Genomic DNA, 21,288 nt, shown 5'->3' on the forward strand with positions numbered 1-21,288 from the left:
GCTCTACACTTACCTGCTCTTAGAGCGGGAGCTTTGCTTTATGCAGATGCTACTGAGTTGTCATAGTCTGTGAAGGAGCTGCAACACTAAGTTGTGACTTCCCATGGGCTCACAGTTTTCCTTTCAGTGGGGATTTCAGAGAGTTGAACATTGTTTGCTTGATTTCCTCACACCACCCACCCCTCCACGTCCTGCCCCAGCAGTACCTCTCTTCTGTTCCTGCGTCAGAGGGATGCGTTACCGCAGCCCCGCGTGAGGCAAGGCTGTGCAAACTGGGAGAGCTGCTCTTGAGACAGGCCCACTATGGTATGTGCTTTATAGGCACACACAGGACCTCTCTGCGTGGTCAATACAGAAATCAATAGCTTTGTGTAGTAAAGATCAGTGGAAGTGAACAGATGTTTAAACAAACAGCCTGTTGACTCTCATGACGCATGGGCAGCGTGGGACACTGCAGGGAAACTCACACAATGGCCAAGCTGAGAGCGAGAGCAGCGAGAGGACTTGGGGAGGGATTCAGGAAGGGAAAGGCTGAAAGGAGTTCAGCTTGGGATATGCTAACTATGGCAGTCATCAAGTGCAGACATCAACTTGATCTATGCAGGGACAGCTGAGATGGCAAATGGAATCTGCCAGACACCAGAGACGGTCTACCTCGAGGAAAATTAACAGGGCAAACATCAAGGAGTTGGACAGCAGAAAAACACTCCAGTACTTTGCAAGTTTAACTATCTGGCCAAAGAGAATTTGCAGGGGAAAAAGGAAAAAAGAAGAGTTAAAAATCTGTACTTAGTCCTGGCATAAAGATATTTCTTGAATGGATTTTGCCATTCACTTTGCTTTCCTTTCCAGATTCTGCCAGTCTAACTTCTGCAGGTTGCATTCTTCCCTTCTGATCACTGGTTGTAGAGCTCAGTGAGCTGATTGAATGATCTAAGAGTAGTGATCTAGGTGAATGACCAAGTACTCCTGTGCCTCAGCAGGATATATGCTGCTTCATTCCAAGAACGTGCTCTCTTTTTTTGGCAGTTGGTACAAAATAGGCATTAAGGTCATGATTCATTACTTGGTTGTCTCAGGAATCCAGCACTGAATGAGCTTCCATTCCTGCCATTTGGTAATCAGGCTATTAAAAGACTGCAAGAGGCAAAAAGGTTTCCAAAGCTCTGCCTAAAGAAGCCTGACTGTTCCACGGGGTGCTTTTCAAGGACAAGATCACCAAACAATCAGCCAGCAATGCCTACGTTCTACAGCAGTATTTATTGTGCTGCTGTTAGCTAAACTTTTCCCTCATACCTTTCTTTGCTGCTCCATATAAACACACTGAGTTCTAACCCTCTGAAAAATACCACTTAGGTTTCAATACATTCCCAAAGCTTTCTGTTCTCCCAGCCTTTATGGAATAAGGAGCTTTCCCTCAGTGTACCACCAAAGGGGAGCTAACACTGAACAACCTTCAGAAAAACCTCCCCAACTTCACAAGCTACTTTGTTGATCCCCCTTCACCTACCTATGCTTCTCTCTCTCCCACTGCAGAGACAGTAACTGGAGTTCATCTCTTCCTCCAGCTCTGTCTCCACAGAAGGTGGCAAGCAGCCTGCATTACAACCCCTGCTCTGTTCTGGGCACAGCTCCACCAGCACTGCTGGACAAGGCTGTGTCTGATTGATTCCAAACCCACCCAGAGCAGCGAGCCCAAAACCCTCTGTTCTCCAAGAGGCTGGATCTTAAGCCAGAAGTGAAAACTTGCTACACTGTCATTAACTGAAAACCACATCTCAAATTCTAACCCTAAGAAGGAAAAGAAATTGCTAGAAGCAAGTTCGAGCTTGGGCCATCTCCTCATCCCATCAAAGCCCAATGCCAGAGTTCAGTGTTTTCCTCTGCAGCTTACAGTTCTAGAAGTTAAAGCTCACAAACCAGCACTTGGACAATGTACACTGCAGGAGCCCAAAGAACTTGCTACTCTTTCTTTACATCTCTGCCAGGCCTGGTCTCTGGTTCAGGCACAGGTCTAACTACACTCACCCCAGTCCCTGTAACTCACCCTTTTCCCAACCAGCTGGGTCTAGTAACCCATGAGGCTGGGCTGAGTCACATCTTGTGCCCACAATGGATTGTGTCACTGTGGGATAGAGTAACTGAATAACCATACATCATTTAGGCTGGGGAGATTCCCAAACTTCCAGCAGGGACAAATCAAGCACTAGCAGTGGATCATTGCACAAGCAGAGTCTCAAACAGATTCCACCCTGCAGAAGCTGCTGTGTTCCCTGGTCCACGATACAGGACTGGATGGAGCCTGTCCCTCCCCTCAAGGACATTTCATTTCATCTTAAAAAGAAAGCTGCTGAGTTTGGTTTTCTTTTGTTGGTTTAGGCCTTTGATTTTTGTTTTGGTTGGTTGGTTTTGGGGGACTGTTTGTTTTAGGGCTTTTGTTTGTTTGTTGGGTATTTTTTGGTTGCTCATTTCTCCACTTGACATCAGCAAAGGAAGCCTGGTAACCTGACAGCAAGCCAACCTTCACTTTCATGCTAGCTACTCCAGAAACAAAACCCACCCAAACAAACACAACCCCCCACCACACCATTTTGAAGTCTCCTACTCAGAACTCCAGGCTTCTGACATTCATAAAAGCCTTTACAGCTAGGAGGTCACTAAACAGTCACCCAGGAACTGTGTAACTAATCCATGTCACTTGGGGAAGGTGGGGGGAAAAACTGTGAGCCCAGTCTTGTGGGAAAACAGAAAGAGGACACCATCATCTGGCATCTTCTTTAATCTACTGCCAATAGATTGAACCAATAATTGTCTACAGAGCCACCTGATGTTTGGCTTTTGCTACACTTCCTTCCTTTTCAGAATCTTTTAAGAAGAAGTCTTGAGGCTGATGCAATATATGCCCTAGCATGCAGGCATGCTTTAGCTCCAGCGCAGAAGGCAAAGTAAACATTACCAAGCACTTACCAGAATAAGGCCACACAACTGCCCACTGTCCATTTGCCACACACAAGGCAGTTTTTACAGGTTAGCCACTCAGATTTTCATGGTGATTTAGCTCACATACAGCCAAGGGAAGTTCCCCAAAAAATCAGAAGGCCTGAGTGTGAAGGGAAGTGTTGCAGCATACCCTGTGAGCTCAGTCACAGAGGAAGACTGATGCTCTTCAGGTTGTCCAGAGAAGGGCCATGAGGATGATCAGGGGCTGGAGCTCCTCTCCTATGGAGACAGACTGAGAGTTGGGGCTGTTCAGTCTGGAGAAGAGAAGGCTCTGAGGAGACCTAATTGTGGCCTTACAGTATCTTAAGGAAGCCTACAGGAAAGCTGAGGAGGGAATTTTTAGGGTGTCAGGAAGTGACAGGAGTGGGGGAATGAAGCAAAACTAGAAGTGGGTAGATTCAGATTGGATGTTAGGAAGAAGTTGTTCCCCATGAGGGTGGTGAGACACTGGCACAGGTTGCCCAGGGAGGTGATGGAAGCCTCATCCCTGGATGTTTTTAAGGCCAGGCTGGATGTGGCTCTGAGCAACCTGATCTAGTGTGAGGGGTCCCTGCCTAAGGCAGGGGGGTTGGAACTGGATGCTCCATGGGGTCCCTTCCAACCCTAATGTTTTGACTTTATAGGTTGCAGACTTTCACAGAACCTCTGCCATTTCAGGGTGCTCATTGCTATCCACTGTGAACAAGATTCAGCTGCACACAGATCTGACAGAATGAAGTTCTGTCAAACAGAGTTGAAGCACACTGTCACTAGAAGAGGCATGCATTTCACGTCCTATTGTTTGATATAATTAGAGGATGGGGAAACAAAAAGGCCTCTGCACATTTAATATAGGCTATTATGTCATCTAGTTGCATGTTTGCTAGAGGCTTACTTCATTTGGCCTGAATATAAACTTGGAAGAACTTCAGGTTCTTTTAATGGTAATGATCTAGTTCCTGTATAGTACAGTCAAGTGAAAAAAGCTTGGCTTAGTAAAACCTAAGGAGCAGCAAGAGCACACACTTCTCTTCAAGAATTCTTGTGCTGAACTCAGCACAGCACACAGCACTTAGTGACACCGTTTTACTCTTCCTCCAGATTGCCCTGCTGGGTCTGTAGCCCTGTCTCACCCACTCAGCTGCAGCACTGCAGGTTGCACACACCTTGTTGCACTTGGGTTTTGAAAGAAGGTTGCAGGTCTACTTGAGACCAATTATTCCCTTTCCAGGTGCCAAACTCTGCTATGAAGTCTTACACAAACAACCCTGGTATCTCAAAGAAGTGTTGTTCTTTCTCTTTGATGGAAGCTTCCAGATCAGAACACTTTCCTCCACAACTGAAGAGACACCCAGTTCTTGTTCAAAGCTGCACCAAGAGCTTGTAGAGCCACTCAAGTATAAAGCAAGAATGAACCCACAGTGCCCTCAAGTGTGAGGGGATGTGAAGTGGAAGAAGTCTAGAGATCTAAGTGGAAGAGAAAAGCTCTCAAGCCCTCGAAAGGGACACTCACTGAAGGAAAACATGCTTACTTGTAATGGGGGTGGGGAGTAGAATTGCCCTTAACACATTACAGACAGACTACATACAACAAACAGGTGAAAAAAAGGCCAAGTATGAACATTTCCTCACTGCCTGGATCTCCATGCAAAGATCCTACCTTCAGCCTACCCCCAAAGAACACAAAAGTTGTATCTATTATTGTTATATAACAATTGAGGGTAATGCACCTTCAGTGGCATTCACAAAAACCTGCAAGTCAAGTTGCAAGCCACCTAAATAAGCCAAGAGGAAACACCAAAGACAAGAATGCACCTTCAGTCTCACCTCTCACTGTGCTACAGCTTTCTGCCCATCACCAAAAGGCATCTGCATCTATTCCAGGCCACAACCTCAAGCCCAGAGACTGGCTCTCTCACCTCTGTGGTCAGATCACTTAAAGATAGAGGCCAAGTTCAAGTCATTAATAAGCCCGAGGTGATTTCAGCCTCTCCTCCCTAAACAGAGTTAAGCCATTTAATGATGGCAACACTGTCAGCGCTTCCAACTGCATTAGTCTGCTTTACATGCAATCCCCAAGGTGTTCACTGGCCCAGAAATGACAGCAAAAGCCAGGCCAATTCTCTCACCTTGGGAGCCTAGGCATGTAAGAGGCAAGACTCTGAATCACCTCAGGCAGAAAAGGTGCTGAACCTAGAGCCCTCACTCTTTGGGAATGCTCTAACCACTAAGCCATTCCTCAGGAGTGGGAGGGGTAGCTCTGGTTTGTTTTGTGCAGAGCCCATCTGATAGGTCTTCGATAAACATGCTCTGAGAACACCATGTTCTGTCAGTTCAGAGAGGAGATAGAGAGGGAAACATCTAATCTCGGGATCCAGGGTGAGCTTGAGCACAGGCGTGGAACTATTGCCCACTTTCAAAACTGCAAAACACTCACACATGGCTGAACATCTGATGAGGTTCTGCCTAGCTGCTCACTGGCTTTTCCTACAGGGTTAGAAGGATCCTGAGGTCTGAAGCTCTGATTTGGGCAATAAACACAAAAGTTTTCTGAACGTGATTACAGCCTTTGGCTGCAGAATTCTCTCTCAATGGCTTGGTGAAAGCCAGGACCTTTGTCGTGCTTAGCGATGACCATACCATAACGATGACAGAGGAGTGGCCACCCTGCTGACCAGAAGTGGCACAGATCTTGAGGGGTTTGTTTGCTTGGGGGTTTTCTAAACAAGCAAACCAGACACCAAACCCTCAAACTAATAGCAACAAACCCCACAAACAAAATAACAACCAAACATGCTATAAAAACATCAAGTTTGAAAAGCAAAGTGATCTGATGCTTTGGAACTACCAGATGTTGAGTCTACCTAGATGATTCCAAGCTTCAACTTGCACATTTACATTCTACTATAGGGAAAGCTTCTTTCAGAGCTACCTCTTCCTGCCCCTTGTTGCAGACCCTCACCTCTTTTATCGCTACTGTGAGTTACATGATGACAAAGCAGGGACAGACTGGTCAATGAGAACACTGCACAGCAAGCTCTGCCACAGTCATGATCTAAATGTGCACCAAGTGTCTGAATTGTCATTCAGGTGATCTACAGGAGGCTATCCAATCCATACTCAGAACTGTAAGAAGTAGTCTAATATTGCACATGAAGGCATCCCAAAGGTACAGGCTGTGTGATTCTTTCAGCTGCATGCTTACAGTAATGCAGTTCAAACCATCTGAAGAGCATTTTCATCCAAGAGGCCACAAACTCCAACACTTCCCCTCCCCTTTCATTAGAAATACTACCTATTTTCTGATGCATTAAGGCCTGGTAGTTAAAACTCAGGGGATACATAGACCCTACTAAAGCCAGGGTTGCACTAAGTAGAGCACCCTTCCAGACAGAGGAAAGCTCAGCATCAAGTCACACTGCAGCAGCTAAAATGCAGCACAGAAGCCAGAAGTTTCACCATGCAGAGTCCCTTTGAGCACAAAGTCTTTTGTAATGGACCACAGACACAGAGCAAACAATCTAGTTTCTTCTAGCAAGTATGGATTGCCAGAGAACTATTCTTTCCACCCTTTCTTTATACTACTGGACAGTTAACAGTATTGAAATAGATTCTTCCCCCCAACTCAGCATGGATAATGCAGTAGGTTTACTTTGCTTGTAAGGCTAAGTAAATGTAGGGGAGAACCAGTACCACACAACACATGCTCTTACTACACAGATAGTACAGATCAGCAAGGAAAGGGCAAGAGTTTCATTTTTCAAGAGTGCAAGGCAGTAGAAGTCAATTCACAGTCAATTACTCCAAACAAATCAAGACTTGGAAACTAAACATGAGACATGAAGTCTCCCCCAAGTGTTCCTTCAAATTCACTACATCCTTCCACAGCAGGTGCAGCAGCAGCTTCAGTTCACTTCGGTTACCTACCCCTGAAAACAAACCTGTCCATGAGATCTAGACTATGGATGCTCTCCAAAGGAAACAGTTTGCTCCAGTACAGCTAGGAACTGTAAGCTGATACTCCTGTCTCCAAGAAGTCTGGCAGAGCTGAGCTCTAGCAGGTTATCATCTCAAGGCAGCTACCTGCTATCAAACCCATTTCATGTGGAATTCTCTGAAGCATTCTCAAGGGAACAAGAGTTTGCTTACACTAATTTAGCTGCAAGCATTGGCATGAACCTTATCTATTTACCAGTGGCACACCTGGCAGCCTACAGTCAGTGAGCCAGTTTGGTCCTGAAAACACTCAGTGGCATTCATGTGCCGTTACACTTAAGCTCCTGCTAAAAGTTACACCACCACACAGATACTGTGCTTCCAGACTCCATGTGGCACATCCAAAACCTCCTTCCTACAGCTCTCTGCTCACAGTGTTAACTCCTCAGGCTAAGGGACAGCTGTGACTGTCAACTTGGCACAGTGATCACAAACCTTATGGCCACGAACTGTCCAGGACACCTGCAAAGGGAGCCAGACAGCCAGAAAAGGAAGCACACTGTGAAACAAATCCTGCAGCAAGGTAGCAAGGTGCTTCTGAACAGCCCAAGCAGCACAAAGCCTCAAGCCTGCAAGCACATGGCTGCTTCACTCTATCACACACCAGCAGTGCTGCTAACTCAGGGCTGCGCCCAGTAATAACATGAAGCAGTTGTGAATTTTTGTTCTCAAGATAAAGTCACAACTGCCTTTTGTACAGCAATGTTTTTAGTGAAGGACCTGCTGGTTTATTTTTCATCCATAGTCCTTTGATCATCAGATGGGAATAATGTAGCTACCCTCAGTGAACAGTCCCCAGTGCAAGTGTGACAGCAGGTGGTCGAAATACTGCTGCTAAGACAACAAATACTTCAGTGCAAGATTTAAATCTTCAGGAGAAGGGAGAAAAAAAGAGAAAGGGAAAAAGGCCACCTGCACCAATCTTCTCCTTCACCAGATTTAGCTAACATCATAGTAAGGGACACAGGAATACTAATTTTTCCTTTTCAAAGTGCTCCAGCACAGGTCCCCCAGCAGGTCACAAGCCCTGACAGCAAATCTGATCCAGCATGGGCTTCTCTTCTCACAGGGCCACAGGTCCTGCCAGAAGCCTGCTCCAGCACTAGGTTCCCTCCTTCAGAAGCTCCCATGACCTTCCAAAGGAAGGTCACAGCCTCCTTCAGGTCATAGAATGGTTTGGGTTGGAAGGGACCTCTGAAGGCCGCCGAGTCCAACCTTTCCTGCAGCAAAAGCAGGGACATCCTCAACTCGATGAGGTTGCCCAGAGATGCATCCACCTGCTCCAGCAAGGGGTCCTCCACAAGCTGCAGGTGTTCAGGAGGAGACTTGACAGGGTGCTTGGTTGCATGGTTTAGTTGATTAGGTAGTGTTGGATGATAGGTTGGACACAATGACCTTGAAGGTCTCTTCCAACCTGGTTTATTCTATTCTATTCAAGGGGCTAACTCAGAGCATATTTACTTGCCAAATCTAGGCAAAGTGACTTGATGTCCTGATGTGAACTCCAGAAAAATGTGACCTGCATGGCAGCTGCCAATCATTTAGTCCTGTTAAAGGGACATAAGTTTGCAGTCAGCACTGATTTGAAATTCAGGGGAACTTAGAGAGAGAACTGAGATCAAAAAGATTTTTCTGCTCTTCAGTCTTTTCTACACTGAAATCAGTGCAAATCTAGGTGAGAACTGAAACTGAAGAAATGGAAAAACCCAATCAAACAGCTGAAACCTGAGGGGAATTTGCTGTTGGCAAACAGGCTGAGTTTTAGAGCTGAAAGTTTTGTTGCACTACACCACCAGGCAGAGGGGAGGCTCAGAAACACGCTGCAACAGAAAATAACAACCTAAATCTTTCAGAAAAGAGGTTCCTGTCCTCCTTAAATAAGCTAAAAGGCTCACAGGAAAGGCTTCAGAGTTTCAAGTAAGCTTCCATTTTCATGTTTGTTCCTCCTTTGAGCAAATCTTATTGGTCCACGTTTGCTCTCTAGGAGTTAAGGGATCATAGTATCATAGTATCAGTCAGGGTTGGAAGGGACCACAAGGATCAGCTAGTTCCAACCCCCCTGCCATGGACACCCCACACTAGATCAGCCTGGCCAGAGCCTCATCCAGCCTGGGCTTAAACACCTCCAGGGACAGGGCCTCAACCACCTCCCTGGACAACCCATTCCAGGGTTTCACCACTCTCATGGGAAAGAACCTCCTCCTCACCTCCAGCCTGAATCTCCCCACCTCCAGCTTCATTCCATTCCCCCTAGTCCTATCACTACCTGAGATCCTGAGCAGTCCCTCCCCAGCTTTCTTGTAGCCCCCTTCAGGTACTGGAAGGCCACAGTTAGGTCACCTCAGAGCCTTCTCTTCTCCAGACTGAACAGCCCCAACTCCTTCAGTCTGTCCTCATAGGAGAGGGGCTCCAGCCCTCTGATCCTTAAGTAAAAGCTTTTTGGGAAGAACAACTGCTTAAAGACAATGCAATAGCAAGCAGGAATATCCCAGGGGAGAAAACATCCCTAGGAGGTTACTACACCCTCAGTCTCAAAACTCAGTCTGACAGAGCCAGTCAGATGCTTCGGGAGGCAATGAACTTGTCAGAAAGGAGCTGTGCCTGCAGAAAGCTTATCACTGACTCCAGGAAGCACAGGAGAGTGAAGTTACCATTTCAATTAATTTACAGTTAAAAAACAACCCAACCACCCCATGCTTTCAGAAGCACCCTGCCTTCCTTTTGCACAATGCCTGGGCTGAAAATTAGGTTCTTGTAGCTGGAGAGAGGGCAGATGTGTATCGGACTGCATGACTTCAGCAGCAGGAGGTGTTCTAGCACCAGCTCTATCTTTAAAACACCAGCCCAGTGTATTTGGTACCCAACACTGAGATACACTTTTGATTCAAAATGACTTGAAACACTAAGTTTGAGTTTCTGCATAAAGCAGGAGGAAGGGAAATGGTGAATTGTTTACTTGGTTTTATAGAACTAAATCAGTTCACCTTCCCAACATAAGCTCCCGGCAGCAATGTAACCCCCAGGCATCCCAGAAGAAAACCCAAAGAAGAAAGTCAGAGTGGCTGGAAACATCAAGAAACTGGTAAAGAAGAGGAAAAACACCACTTAACTTTTTGGATTTAAGTCATCTCTGTAGGTCCAAGTGAACCCTACATGTTCCACTTGAGCTCTGGAGAGACAGCTAAGCTTCCCTCCCCCCCTCCCCTTAAAGCGTAAACAACTTACTGGAACAGAAAAGCGTACTGACAGCAAGCCGTATTTTTGGCAATTTAAACACTCACTATCCACAGCAAAATATACTCAAGCTTTCAAAACTATTTTCTTCTGTCCCACAATGGTATATTCAGTACTTTTCCATTGTGTTTATTTTAAAAGGAGGAACCCTGACCTGAAGAAAAAGTCAAGAGGGAGATGACAAAACAAGGGACTGCTTCTTCAGCGCTCCCTTTGCACTGGTGACAGTGAGACAAGCTAATCTTCTGTTAAACAATCTGCTTTGGGGGGCAAGCTAATGGAAGAGCTATTATTTTACAGAACCTCAAAGTCCAAACTTCTGGTTTTTAACTTAATACTTTGCATAGTTGCATAGCTGGAGGTGGGGAGATTCAGGCTGGAGGTGAAGAGGAAGTTCTTCCCCGTGAGAGTGGTGAAGCCCTGGAATGGGCTGTCCAGGGAGGTGGTTGAGGCCCCGTCCCTGGAGGTGTTTAAGCCCAGGCTGGATGAGGCTCTGGCCAGCCTGATCTAGTGTGGGGTGTCCCTGCCCATGGCAGGGGGGTTGGAACTAGCTGATCCTTGTGGTCCCTTCCAACCCTGACTGATACTATGATTTCTAAACCTTCCAAATTCTCCGTGCTTTGCACTTTGTTTGAAGCCTCCTCGCCATGCACAAAAGGTCTCCGTGTGTGAGCAAAAAGCATCCAAATATGCATGCCAGCAGCCCCTAATAAAAGACAGTTATTTACTAACTAAATGAGGAAAACAAATTCTCACTGTAATAAATAAATAACTAAGTTGCCTTTTTTGGCCACTTAAAGCAAAGCCAAACTTCTGGCAAAATCAGAGAGGGGAAGGATCACTGCTGCCCACACACCGTTTGTACAAGAGTGAGGAAACATAAGACAAAAGGGCTGAGTTGACATTAGAATACAGGAGTGTAGAGTGGAAAGGATCATCTAGAGCTCTGAATTTAAAAGAACAGCCAGCATCCAGAGTTGCCTCTAGAAAAAAAAACACACAGCAGAAGCAAGGAAAAATAATAAATCATCTAAAGCAGAGCTTGTGTGAGTTAAGCAACTGCTAAATCAGGAGCACAGATGCTCTTATTTACAAAATGCATTCAAGCAGAAGTATTTCTGGTCCCTGCAGACCTCTAGATATTAGCTCCTATTAAAAGTAGTAATAATAATAGCTTTTTAAAACCAGGAAACAAACTTTTATACATCTCTATCTATCGAGAAGGCAGCAATGCACAGCCTGCAGTTGCTTACCTCATTTGTAACAGTAAGAGAGGAGGAAATGATTGTTAGATGTCTTCAGTTTAAAGCATTTCACAGAATCATCAGGGTTGGAAGGGACCTCAAGGATCATCTAGTTCCAACCCCCCTGCCATGGGCAGGGACACTTTCCACCAGATCAGGTTGCAATGCAGTCAACAATAAAGATCAACCAAGGCAGCAGTACAAAGTGCGTGCCTCACCTCACTTGTGAGACTTAAAAAGCAGTTTTGATGTCCTGGGAAAAATCACACCAGCAGAGTCACATCAATCCCCACATTTACAGATCCAACTTACCCCAAACCATTGCAAGAAAAAGCTGACTAAGGAAAGTTCACTTCCATGCAAGAAGAATGGCACACAGCTAGCATGGAAAAGTTATGGGAAGGCTCCAAACTTTAGAAGTGGCCCAGCTACCCTGCATCCCTCCACTGTTTTCCAGCAACTCTTTGCTCCAAACAAAGACACTCCCAGGGTCAGGCAATTCTGCAGTTGACAAGCTCACCAGACTGAAGCCCTCAAAAGCAGGCAAGTAGGGTGAGGGAGGGAGGAGGCAGATAAGGCAATCTAAGGGCTATTGACAATTTCAGCTTGTTTAACCATGTGTGTTCACACCCCTGCTCAAAACATTCCCTGACACGTCAAGATTAAGTCTTCTCCCTTAACTTCTTCATCCAGCCCTGCTACAAACCATTCAGACCTGATCAGAACATGTTTACAACAAACACTGCAGAGGGACAGACCCTCTGTAGGCCAGCAGAAGCTGTGAATAAGACTAAGCATTTCACTGCATCATTACTTCAGTATTTCTCCCATTACTAGTGGGGGGGGAAAAAGGCAAAAAGCAAGAGTATCTGACCACCACAAAGACACCCTGATCCCTAACAGCCAAATGTTTTCTAACCCAGCAATCTGGCAGAGTGACATGTGGCTTCTGAAAGGAACACCCTACAATACATAATGAAATCCATTCCACCTAATGGCTGGAAGAGACAAGCCCCTTATTTTTGCTCTGAAGTGAACTCAAAGAAAGGGGCTTCATTCACTCTTTATGTAACAGCACTAGGGGAAACAGAAAGCTATTTGGGTACTGGCATTGTGCAAGGAGACCTGACAACTTCCAGATGGATCAGATTCACTACCACCACTGAAGATACTGTTTTTCAATGCATGGGCTTGGGCAGACTACAGATTTCATCCAAGACACCTTTCCATGGTGACTGGCCAGCAGTAGGCATCACAGGGGAGTATCACTGCCATACAGCAGGGTATTGTTAAAGTAACTCAGACAAACCCAAAACCCAATCCCACCACCCAACAGATCTGCCTAGCTTCAGATTTCAATGTTCACTGAAGAACTTTACTTCTGTTGTGCAGGAAGGCAAACCAGACTGAAAACAAGAAAGGCTGATGACAAAGCTGTGAAGTCATTTACCAAAGACCACACCAAAAGCAGATTGAAGATTTGGAAAGTTGGCCATTCTGCAGCACCAGAGTCATCAGGACAAACCCATTTGAGAACAAAGAGCATATTTGAGTTTCACTCATCACAAGCATGCACCAGCAGAGACAGTGAGCTCTGCTGTGAGGGAAAGTATCTCCCAGTTTATGCACAGGGGAACTTCTACCTCCTCTCCTGGTAGAGGCTTTATTGGTCCCATACAGTGGTGGAGGAAAAAAAGGCACCACATCTGCTCTGGCTGCAATCAGAAACCCTCCCATCAGTTTTCAGAGGCTCATTTAGTTTAAATCCATGCAAGTATTTTGTGAGGATTTGGAAAAGCAAGAGTGTTCCATTCCATGTCCCCTGCCAAGCAGGCCTAGGTCCCAGGCAGTGTGTGTAATACAAGATGACACGTATCAGATGATGATATATATTTGGCTGCTGACACGACCCCTCTCTTCTGTGGCATACAGCCCTCTGCTAACTATGGCACTCTGTTACATTTATCAGAGCAGCAGGGCTAAGAAAACAAGGTGGGACCCAGCCATCCACTGTTTTTCAGTAAGAGACAGATTCCAGACCACCATTCCAGGGCTACAGTTCTGGAAATTATGGTCTTGGTGAGCAAAGGGAAAGCACTTGGGGGGTACCTCCCTCCAAGCAGTTATCAACACAAAATGAAAATAAGCCAGTCAGCAGGCTAGATGTGAGGAGGTGGTTCTTCACCATGAGAGAGTGGTGAAACCCTGGAATGGGTTGTCCAGGGAGGTGGTCGAGGCCCCGTCCCTGGAGGTGTTTAAGCCCAGGCTGGATGAGGCTCTGTCCAGCCTGATCTAATGTGAGGTGTCCCTGCCCATGGCAGGGAGGTTGGAACTAGATGATCCTTGTGGTCCCTTCCAACCCTGAATGAAACCATGAAACTATGAAATATTCAGCCTGTTGCAGGCTGAGATCAAATAAGCACATGACACCTGCTTGATGAGATTTATGACCAGTTTAGACAAGCAGTTCCAATGATGAACATGACTCAATAGTCTATGCCACTGCATTGCCATGCTAGTCCATGACATTTTCCCCCCCAAATGTCTAACCCCAGTCTTGCTCAAAATTAGGTCAAGTGATCATCCATTCTAGCTCACACTGCCTTTCAGGTTTTCTCATTCCCTTCATCCTCCCATTCATCTGGGAGCACACTGTCTTCACCTCCTTCTTAGCTGACCATACCACCAAGTGGTTCAAACCTCCTTCCCAAAAAAACCCCACCGAGATTAAAACAACCAGAGGTCTAGAAGATAAGGTCCAAGCTCCCATTAACATAATATTAAATTCCACAGGTGCTCTCCAGTATTCTTACTCTCCCCTCCTAGGCTGTAATCTACACTTCAGCAAGCACAGAAATGTTGATCAAGACCATGCTGGACAGGACGTGGCAGAATCTGTACCAACTACCTGCGACTTGACCTTGCTTCATTTCTGGGCATGGCTTTGCCAGCTAATTTGACTCACTGCACAGTGGCTTCCAGATCACAATTCAGATGTGTACTGAGGTCTCCAATACATCAAGATATGAACATTCTAACACCTCTCTGAGCCAAAGGCCAGGTACTTCCTACTAGTCACAGAAACACTGGATTTAAAGTAACCTGTCCTGGATAAATCTGTTTTGGCTGTTGCTTATTTTTTTCTAGGCACTACAGATGTGTTTCACCACTGCTCCAGTATTCTTTTCTTTAAGGCAAAGTTAAAAACCACCCTCATCCTCTTCATCCCATCCCACTGAGCCCTACTGAAGAGCTATGCACCATCATCCTTTTTGAGTCTATTACTTCGCTGTCTGGAGATGGCTATTCACTATGGGAGATTGCTTCAGCTAGGCTGGGGTTTCTTTTAAGTACCTCAGAATGAGTTTCCTCAGGCCCTACCAGACTGAAAAGTCTGTTGCTTATCCCCCCCCTGCCCCCAGCCAGTCTGGGAGAGTACTGTTTGTGCTTTTATCACGGCTATTAACTACACTGGCTGGATTAACCATTTCAGAGAACGTTTCAATCACCTCAGCATTAGCTGCTAAGCCTTTAATCTCCGGATCTTTTATTTCTTGCTTTCTTCCAATACCCCTTGTAGCTGCACCTCAGGATGCATTCAGCTGTCCCAGTTTTGTTCATGCATCCCCAGGCACTCTGCATTCACCTTCTGCAGCAGTTCCCCATCTTCTGTATGTTTGTGTTTACACCAAGGAAGAGAGCAACACAGAGCAAAGTTCTTTTCTTCATGATTAAGGTTTCCCTTCAATGAAAGTGTTTGGGACTGCTACTTCTCAAAGAGGCTGAGACCAAAGCATTTGCCCCCAGTCAGGCTTTACATGGCAAATTCCACACTGTTTGATATTTGTGGGGTTGCTCTCTGCTGCTCTGCCTACATAGGGCTAACATCTTGACCCTCCTGTAGAACCTGCTTCCCACTGATGCATTCTCTTTGTTAATCTGAAAGGCTAACTTTTATTAATCCACCTACTTCATACTTCAGTATGTTCTGCTCAGACTTTTCCAGAAGAGACTGAATGGTTATGAGAGATCTGAACCAGCAAATCTCTTCCCCAGCTGCTGACGCACACCTTGGATTTATAGTCACAGTATCACAGCATCACCAAGGTTGGAAGAGACCTCGAAGATCATCAAGTCCAACCTGTCACCACAGACCTCATGACTAGACCATGGCACCAAGTCTAATGTCTAACAGATGTGACTTGAGGCTGGGCAGAGTGTTTTTAATCATCATTCATTATGACCTTCCACTGCTGTTCATTCCCTGTATACTTGTGTTGGTGTGCAGACACCTAGCACACAAGGTGGAACAGCCTGCTCTCCTGCCAGGTCACAGGCAGTATGTTCTAAAGAGGTGCAAAACACCAAAAATGCAAGCAGTCACCAAAAAGTTAGGATCTCTTTGGGGTTTACCTCAAAAAACCCACCCCAGTCACCAAACATTTGCATATACAAACACTCAAACTATTTTCACTTGGTTAAAGCACTGCAGCTGAACTATATGCAAGGTCAAAGTGACTTTACCAACTTTGGGTTGATTAATAGAAGCAAGGAAGTCTTGTTTAGGGAAAAGAGTCTGATTTGCTGGTAGTGGCTTTGTAATGATTCAAACTAAGCCAGTTTGGTTTGAATGATGTAGCTTAGTTTGAATGATTCAATGAGAAATTAGGCCCTATTTAAATGAGAAATTTAAGTTAGATTGTTTAAGGAGTCATTAGATCCATTTAAACAATTAGCTCTATTTACACATGATCATTGAAATGAGAAGCCAGATCTACTTTTAGGCTGAAACATATTATTATGCACATTAAATATATATATATATATAGCATCTACAAAACTAACCTCATGAGCCTGAATGTAAGTCAGGTCAACAGGACTTTACACCTTAGGCAGTTCCTTGTCTCTATAGATTCTGATCCAGGCAATGCTATTGCTAAAAATGACAGCAGTAACATTACTATTTCTTAGTAGCAAAGCAGCAAGTTGCACACTTAGGATTCCACCATATTTCAGAGGAATTTCTCTACAGGGGGAAAAAAAGAAGACCATAACAAAAGCAGGCTTAGAGGGCTGCCATGCTGACACAGGCTGCTGCCAAGCCTGCAGCTTACCCCAGCCACAGAATGCATTCCACCAACTTGCTCCAGACACAAAGCTGCAAACCCACCAGCAGCATACTTGCTCATGCCTAAATATTTGTTGCTTATCCTGACAGGCAAGAGGGCACTAGACCCAGAAAGAAACAGCTATCAGACCACGTGGCAAAGTCAAACCTTTGATCCCCTCACCGACCCATCTTGGCTGCAGGGCAGAAAGAAGAAAGCACATTTCACAACTCTCCATTTCATGGAGGAGGGGGTGGAAGATTTAGAAAACCCTTAATAAATCAGTCCAGGCTCAGACAACCAGTCTGAGTTCATCCCAAAGGAGAGAGAAGGAGGTCAGCACCACTTCCCAGAACCAACTTTGGGTTCAAATTTGCCTCTCCTGCCCTGGGTTCTATGTCCTTCAATAAGCTGGCAGAGGATAAGGTTTGGGCAGCACAGTGGGACATCCTGCTGCTCACTTAAAGATTGTCTCATGTCCCAACACAGGGAGGGAAGGCAATACAAGTGAGCCCTGTAAGTACTGATACTGTTCTGAGCAGGACTGCGTATTTTTGTGGGGTTACTAAGTTATTTATCCTCAGAATCACTGCTGAAAGCCACGAGTTCTGGGGGATAATTGTACTTCATTTAACACAATTTATCTGCCATTTTCATTGCAGAGATTTGAGTCCAATTCCTCCTGGCCATGAAATCAATAGAAAAACCATTTTGTGCCTGACAGCTGTCCACAGCATCCAAAATGGAATACTTAGATTGGATTATAGCTCCCCACAAATCCAAATGTTACAATGAAAATGTCCATTTATGAGCACAACTGTAAGGACTAAGACTTGACACTCTATATTCAGAGAATACAGACTACTTCCTTCTTAGATCTACTCCCCCAGAAGGCACAAAAGCAGCCCTGGAAGACTTTCCTAATGCTGTATTTGATTAACTTGTTTTACTGCAGCTTCTGTGCACACAGCTGGTTACACACCCATTGCACCTTTCACATCTATTTTTATTAGCCAAGCCAACTAGGACCATAGGATTTGAACTTGCTGTAACAAGATGGACTGACTTTCTGCCAGAACTTTCTGATCTATTTTAAAGAGTTAGTAACAGAGTCTCTAAACAAGACTAATGGTCAAAGACATCAGGAAGTTCAGGCACAAAAATCTATGAAGGAATTATGAGATCATGTGTTTTGACCTCCTCCAAGACACAGGTGAGGGCTCACCACCTGTTTGGCCTTTGAACAGACTCTGCTAACTTGTGCCTGACAAAGCCAAGCCTTCCCTGAACACTCTGTTCACCACTCTCACTTCTCATTTGAATCTTGAACAGGGAAGATGTTGATGTAAAGCTCCTTGATCAAATTTTCCTAGGGGTTGGTTTGGTTGTTCTATTTGTTGGGGGTTTAAAGCAAGGCAGTGTGGCTGTCAGGCCCTTCACACAGACCATATGTTGTACATGTAGCTTGTACTGACAAAAATCTGCTGTAAGAAGATTGCCCCATGCAGCCTGAACTGTACAGGATCAATTTCACTCTATTTATCACACTGCACACCACTGCAAAGTTAGACCAAATAAACAGAGCCTCCCTCAGCTTCAATAATCCACAATTTCTCTAACCACTTCAAAGTAGGACAAGGCAAGAATGGACCTATAATATAATAGAATAGAATGGACCTATATGGTTCCTTTAAAATATTAACATAAATGCATTTTTCATACATAGCACAAGTGACTATTCCATATATTATGATCTATGGAACGTGCTTGGGTTGGAGGGTTGGTCTGGGCTTTTTGCTTGTTTTGTTTTCTCCCCCCCCCCCCCCCCCCCCTAGATTTCCCTACATTAAACCTGTCAATGTTCAGGGATAAAAAAGCCACAATCAGGCAGCTAACCCCAAGCACAGCTCACTGTATCCACTCCTGATTAAAAGAAATGCCCAAATTTCCTTTTCCTACTCTTGCAGCAGGCAATATTGTTAGCAGCGCTGCTGGACCAGTTTATGCAAGCCCTGCCTGTGGATTTCAAGGCATGCGCAAAAACTTTAGGTGAGCAAGAGAATTGCAGCGCCAGGGACTATAATTAGACTGTAACAGTGGCAGAGTACAAAGCAACGTGTATTTTCCTTAACATAAAAGGTCAGTAAATTTAATCCCCTACTGGCTAGGCTGCCTATAAGCTATAAAAGCATAGTTTCAATCTCACTGATTCCAGTGGGCAAACTATTGACCCATAAACACCAAAAAGGTAATTTTGTAGTAGCGATGAGCTTAAGTCTCACAGAGCTTTCACGAGCTCAAAAGCTTCCCATACCGATTTACACTTTTAATTACCAGCTCTGAATGTTTCTACCCAAGTCTTCCCTGCTTTTGTGTTAAAGCCAACTAGTAATACCACAGCGCTGGTCATGCAAACCAAAACTAGAGCATTAAAGTTGTCATTTTAGCACTTCCTTCGGGATGCCCCAGCTACTTCCCAGCCATTCATCGCTGAAGTGTCTGCCGGATTGCCCCAAAACTTGACGCTTTCCCCCCTGCCTTTTAGTAACGCTTTCCCAAATGTTTCCTCGCCAGGAGCAGGAGTGGGGCTGTTGGTATGTATTGCTGCACGAGTATCTCTGACCTGCCGTTGCACAGCTCAAAGTCCAGGGTGCTCTGCGTGCGACGGGACCGGGAGAGCCCCGAAGGCGGCCGCGGGGCTCTCCCAACCCCGTCCCACGGCGGAGGCTGCGGCGCTTACCTGCACCTCGCTGAGGATCGCCCCGCTCTTCTCTCTCACGTCGGGGAAGGGGCAGCGCTTGGAGAGCATCAGCAGACGGGCCAGCACCTCGCTCAGCCCGTCGCGGGCGGCAGGAACCAGGAGCCCGTCGGCAGCCCGGGCAGGCGGCACGGCCGCCACGGGAGCGATGGTCTCGCTACGCCGGAGAACGGCTTGTCCGATGGTGTCCAAGGCGGCGGCGCGGGTGGCAGCGTCGCGGCTGCACAGCCCGTCCCAGCGCAGCTCTCCGTCCCGCTCCTCCATGGGGCCGTCCAGCTGCTTCTCCACCGCCGCCTCAACAGCTCCGGTGCGGCCGCCCCATGGCGGGCTCCCGACAGCCGCCAACCCGCCCACAAAGACGACAAACGCGGCGGCGAGCGGAGAGCCCGCTGCCTGCGCCGCATGGGGGGCAGGGGCGGGCGGGAGCTCCTTCAGCCCCGACGGGCGCCTTCGCCAACAGCCGCCCACCGAGGTCGGGGCTGCCGAGCGAGCAACGCCGCTGGGGCTTCGCCTCTCCCGGAGGGGAGCGGGGCAGCCACCACCCCGCGGCTCCGGCGGCTCCTCCTCTCTGCCCCAGGCATGGAGAAAAGGGGACGGCCCCGGCCCTGCCTCTCCGCCGCGGCGCGGGGCGGCCCTTCCCTTCACCCCTGCATGCCGAGGTCACCCAGCCACAGACCCCCGACAAACCCCTCACCGGGGCTGGGTGGGAACAAGGAGGGGCAGCGGCTAGCCCCACCCAACACCGCGAGCCTGCATGACTGACGCACCTTTTAGCCAGTCACCTTTCAGCAGCTGCAGCCAGCGGCCCAATGGCAACCCGGAACGGCAAGGGCCGGGAGGGGGTGCTGGGATTTGTATTCCGGCCCTTGGGCCCATGGAAGAGAACTACGTGTCCCGCCAGGCAGCGCGCAGCGCGAACCCAACCGAGCCGCGGCGCGTACTTGTGCGCAGTGCCCCCCGTGGGGTTGTTTTCTGCTGCTGTTTTTCGTTCTGATGCAGCAGGTTATCCCAAGCAGATGGCTTGCCTCCCGTTGTGCCAGGGGAGGTTTAGACTGGACATAAGGAAAAGTGCTTTGGAACAGGCTGCCCAGTGAGGTGGTGGAGTCCCCATCCCTTGCAGGTGTTCAAAAACACGTGTGAACGTGGCATTTGGGGACGTGGTTCTGGGGGCATGGCAGCGTTGTGTGCAGTTAATGATCTTGGAGGTCTTCTCCCAACAAAACGATTATCTTCAGGGCTAGGAGTAAAGCAATTCTGGTAGTGGATTTGCGTTGGCAAAAAGTGAAGCACAGGCGTTTAAGGCAACTGTAAAGGCTTGTCAGATACAGGCTTCAACAGAAGCCTTTGATGTAGCTAAGTAAACACATCAGCAAGAAGGAAAAAGAGTTGATGCAAGCAAAATATAAGCACCTTCAACACTTGAAATGAAAGGGGGAAGAAAACCCCCAGAATATTCAAACTGCGTTTTGCAGTCTTGCAGTTAGACCGAGGGGTTTTTAATTCAAACTCTGCTGGGGTTGATAAGGCTGGAGAGGAAAAGGCTTGGGGGATCTTCTCCACATATGTAAATACCTCAAGGGAGAATGCAGGTAGGGTGGAGCCAGGGTCTTCTCAGTGCTGCCCAGTGGCAGGATCAAAAGCAATGGGCACAAACTGAAACACAAGAGGTTCTCTCTGAACACCAGAAACCACTTTTTCACTGTGAGGGTTACCAGGCACAGGCTGCCCATTGAGTTTGGGGAGGCTCCATCCTTGGAGATACTCAAAAGATCTTTGGTCATGGTCCTAAGCAACTGGCTCAAGGTGGCCCCGTTTGGCTGGGTAGTTGGACTAGATGACCTGCAGAGCTGCCTTCCAACCTCAGCTGTTCTGTGTCTAAGTGTAATCTGCCACCAAATGGACAAGATTGCTGTTTCCCTTACTTTTCCAGCAGGGATAAAAGCACTCTTTTGGATAAAGTTAATTTTTG

At 46.7% G+C, this 21,288-nt stretch overlaps 1 protein-coding gene across 1 annotated transcript in view; it reads right to left on the reverse strand.

Annotated features, from left to right (window-relative positions):
• Window positions 1-20,041, reverse strand: part of SESN1 (sestrin 1) — a 69,540-nt gene extending 49,499 nt beyond the window's left edge. The window contains exon 1 of the mRNA XM_068160492.1: window positions 19,302-20,041. Coding sequence (XP_068016593.1) covers window positions 19,302-19,583 — 282 coding nt within the window. The 5' untranslated portion in view covers window positions 19,584-20,041. The remainder of the gene's footprint in view (window positions 1-19,301) is intronic.
• Between the last annotated feature and the right edge of the window lie 1,247 nt (window positions 20,042-21,288).

The sequence above is a fragment of the Melanerpes formicivorus genome, unplaced genomic scaffold (assembly GCF_026170545.1).
Source record: "Melanerpes formicivorus ecotype bairdi unplaced genomic scaffold, bMelFor1.0.p_v2 SCAF_50, whole genome shotgun sequence".
Taxonomy (NCBI): Eukaryota; Metazoa; Chordata; class Aves; order Piciformes; family Picidae; genus Melanerpes; species Melanerpes formicivorus.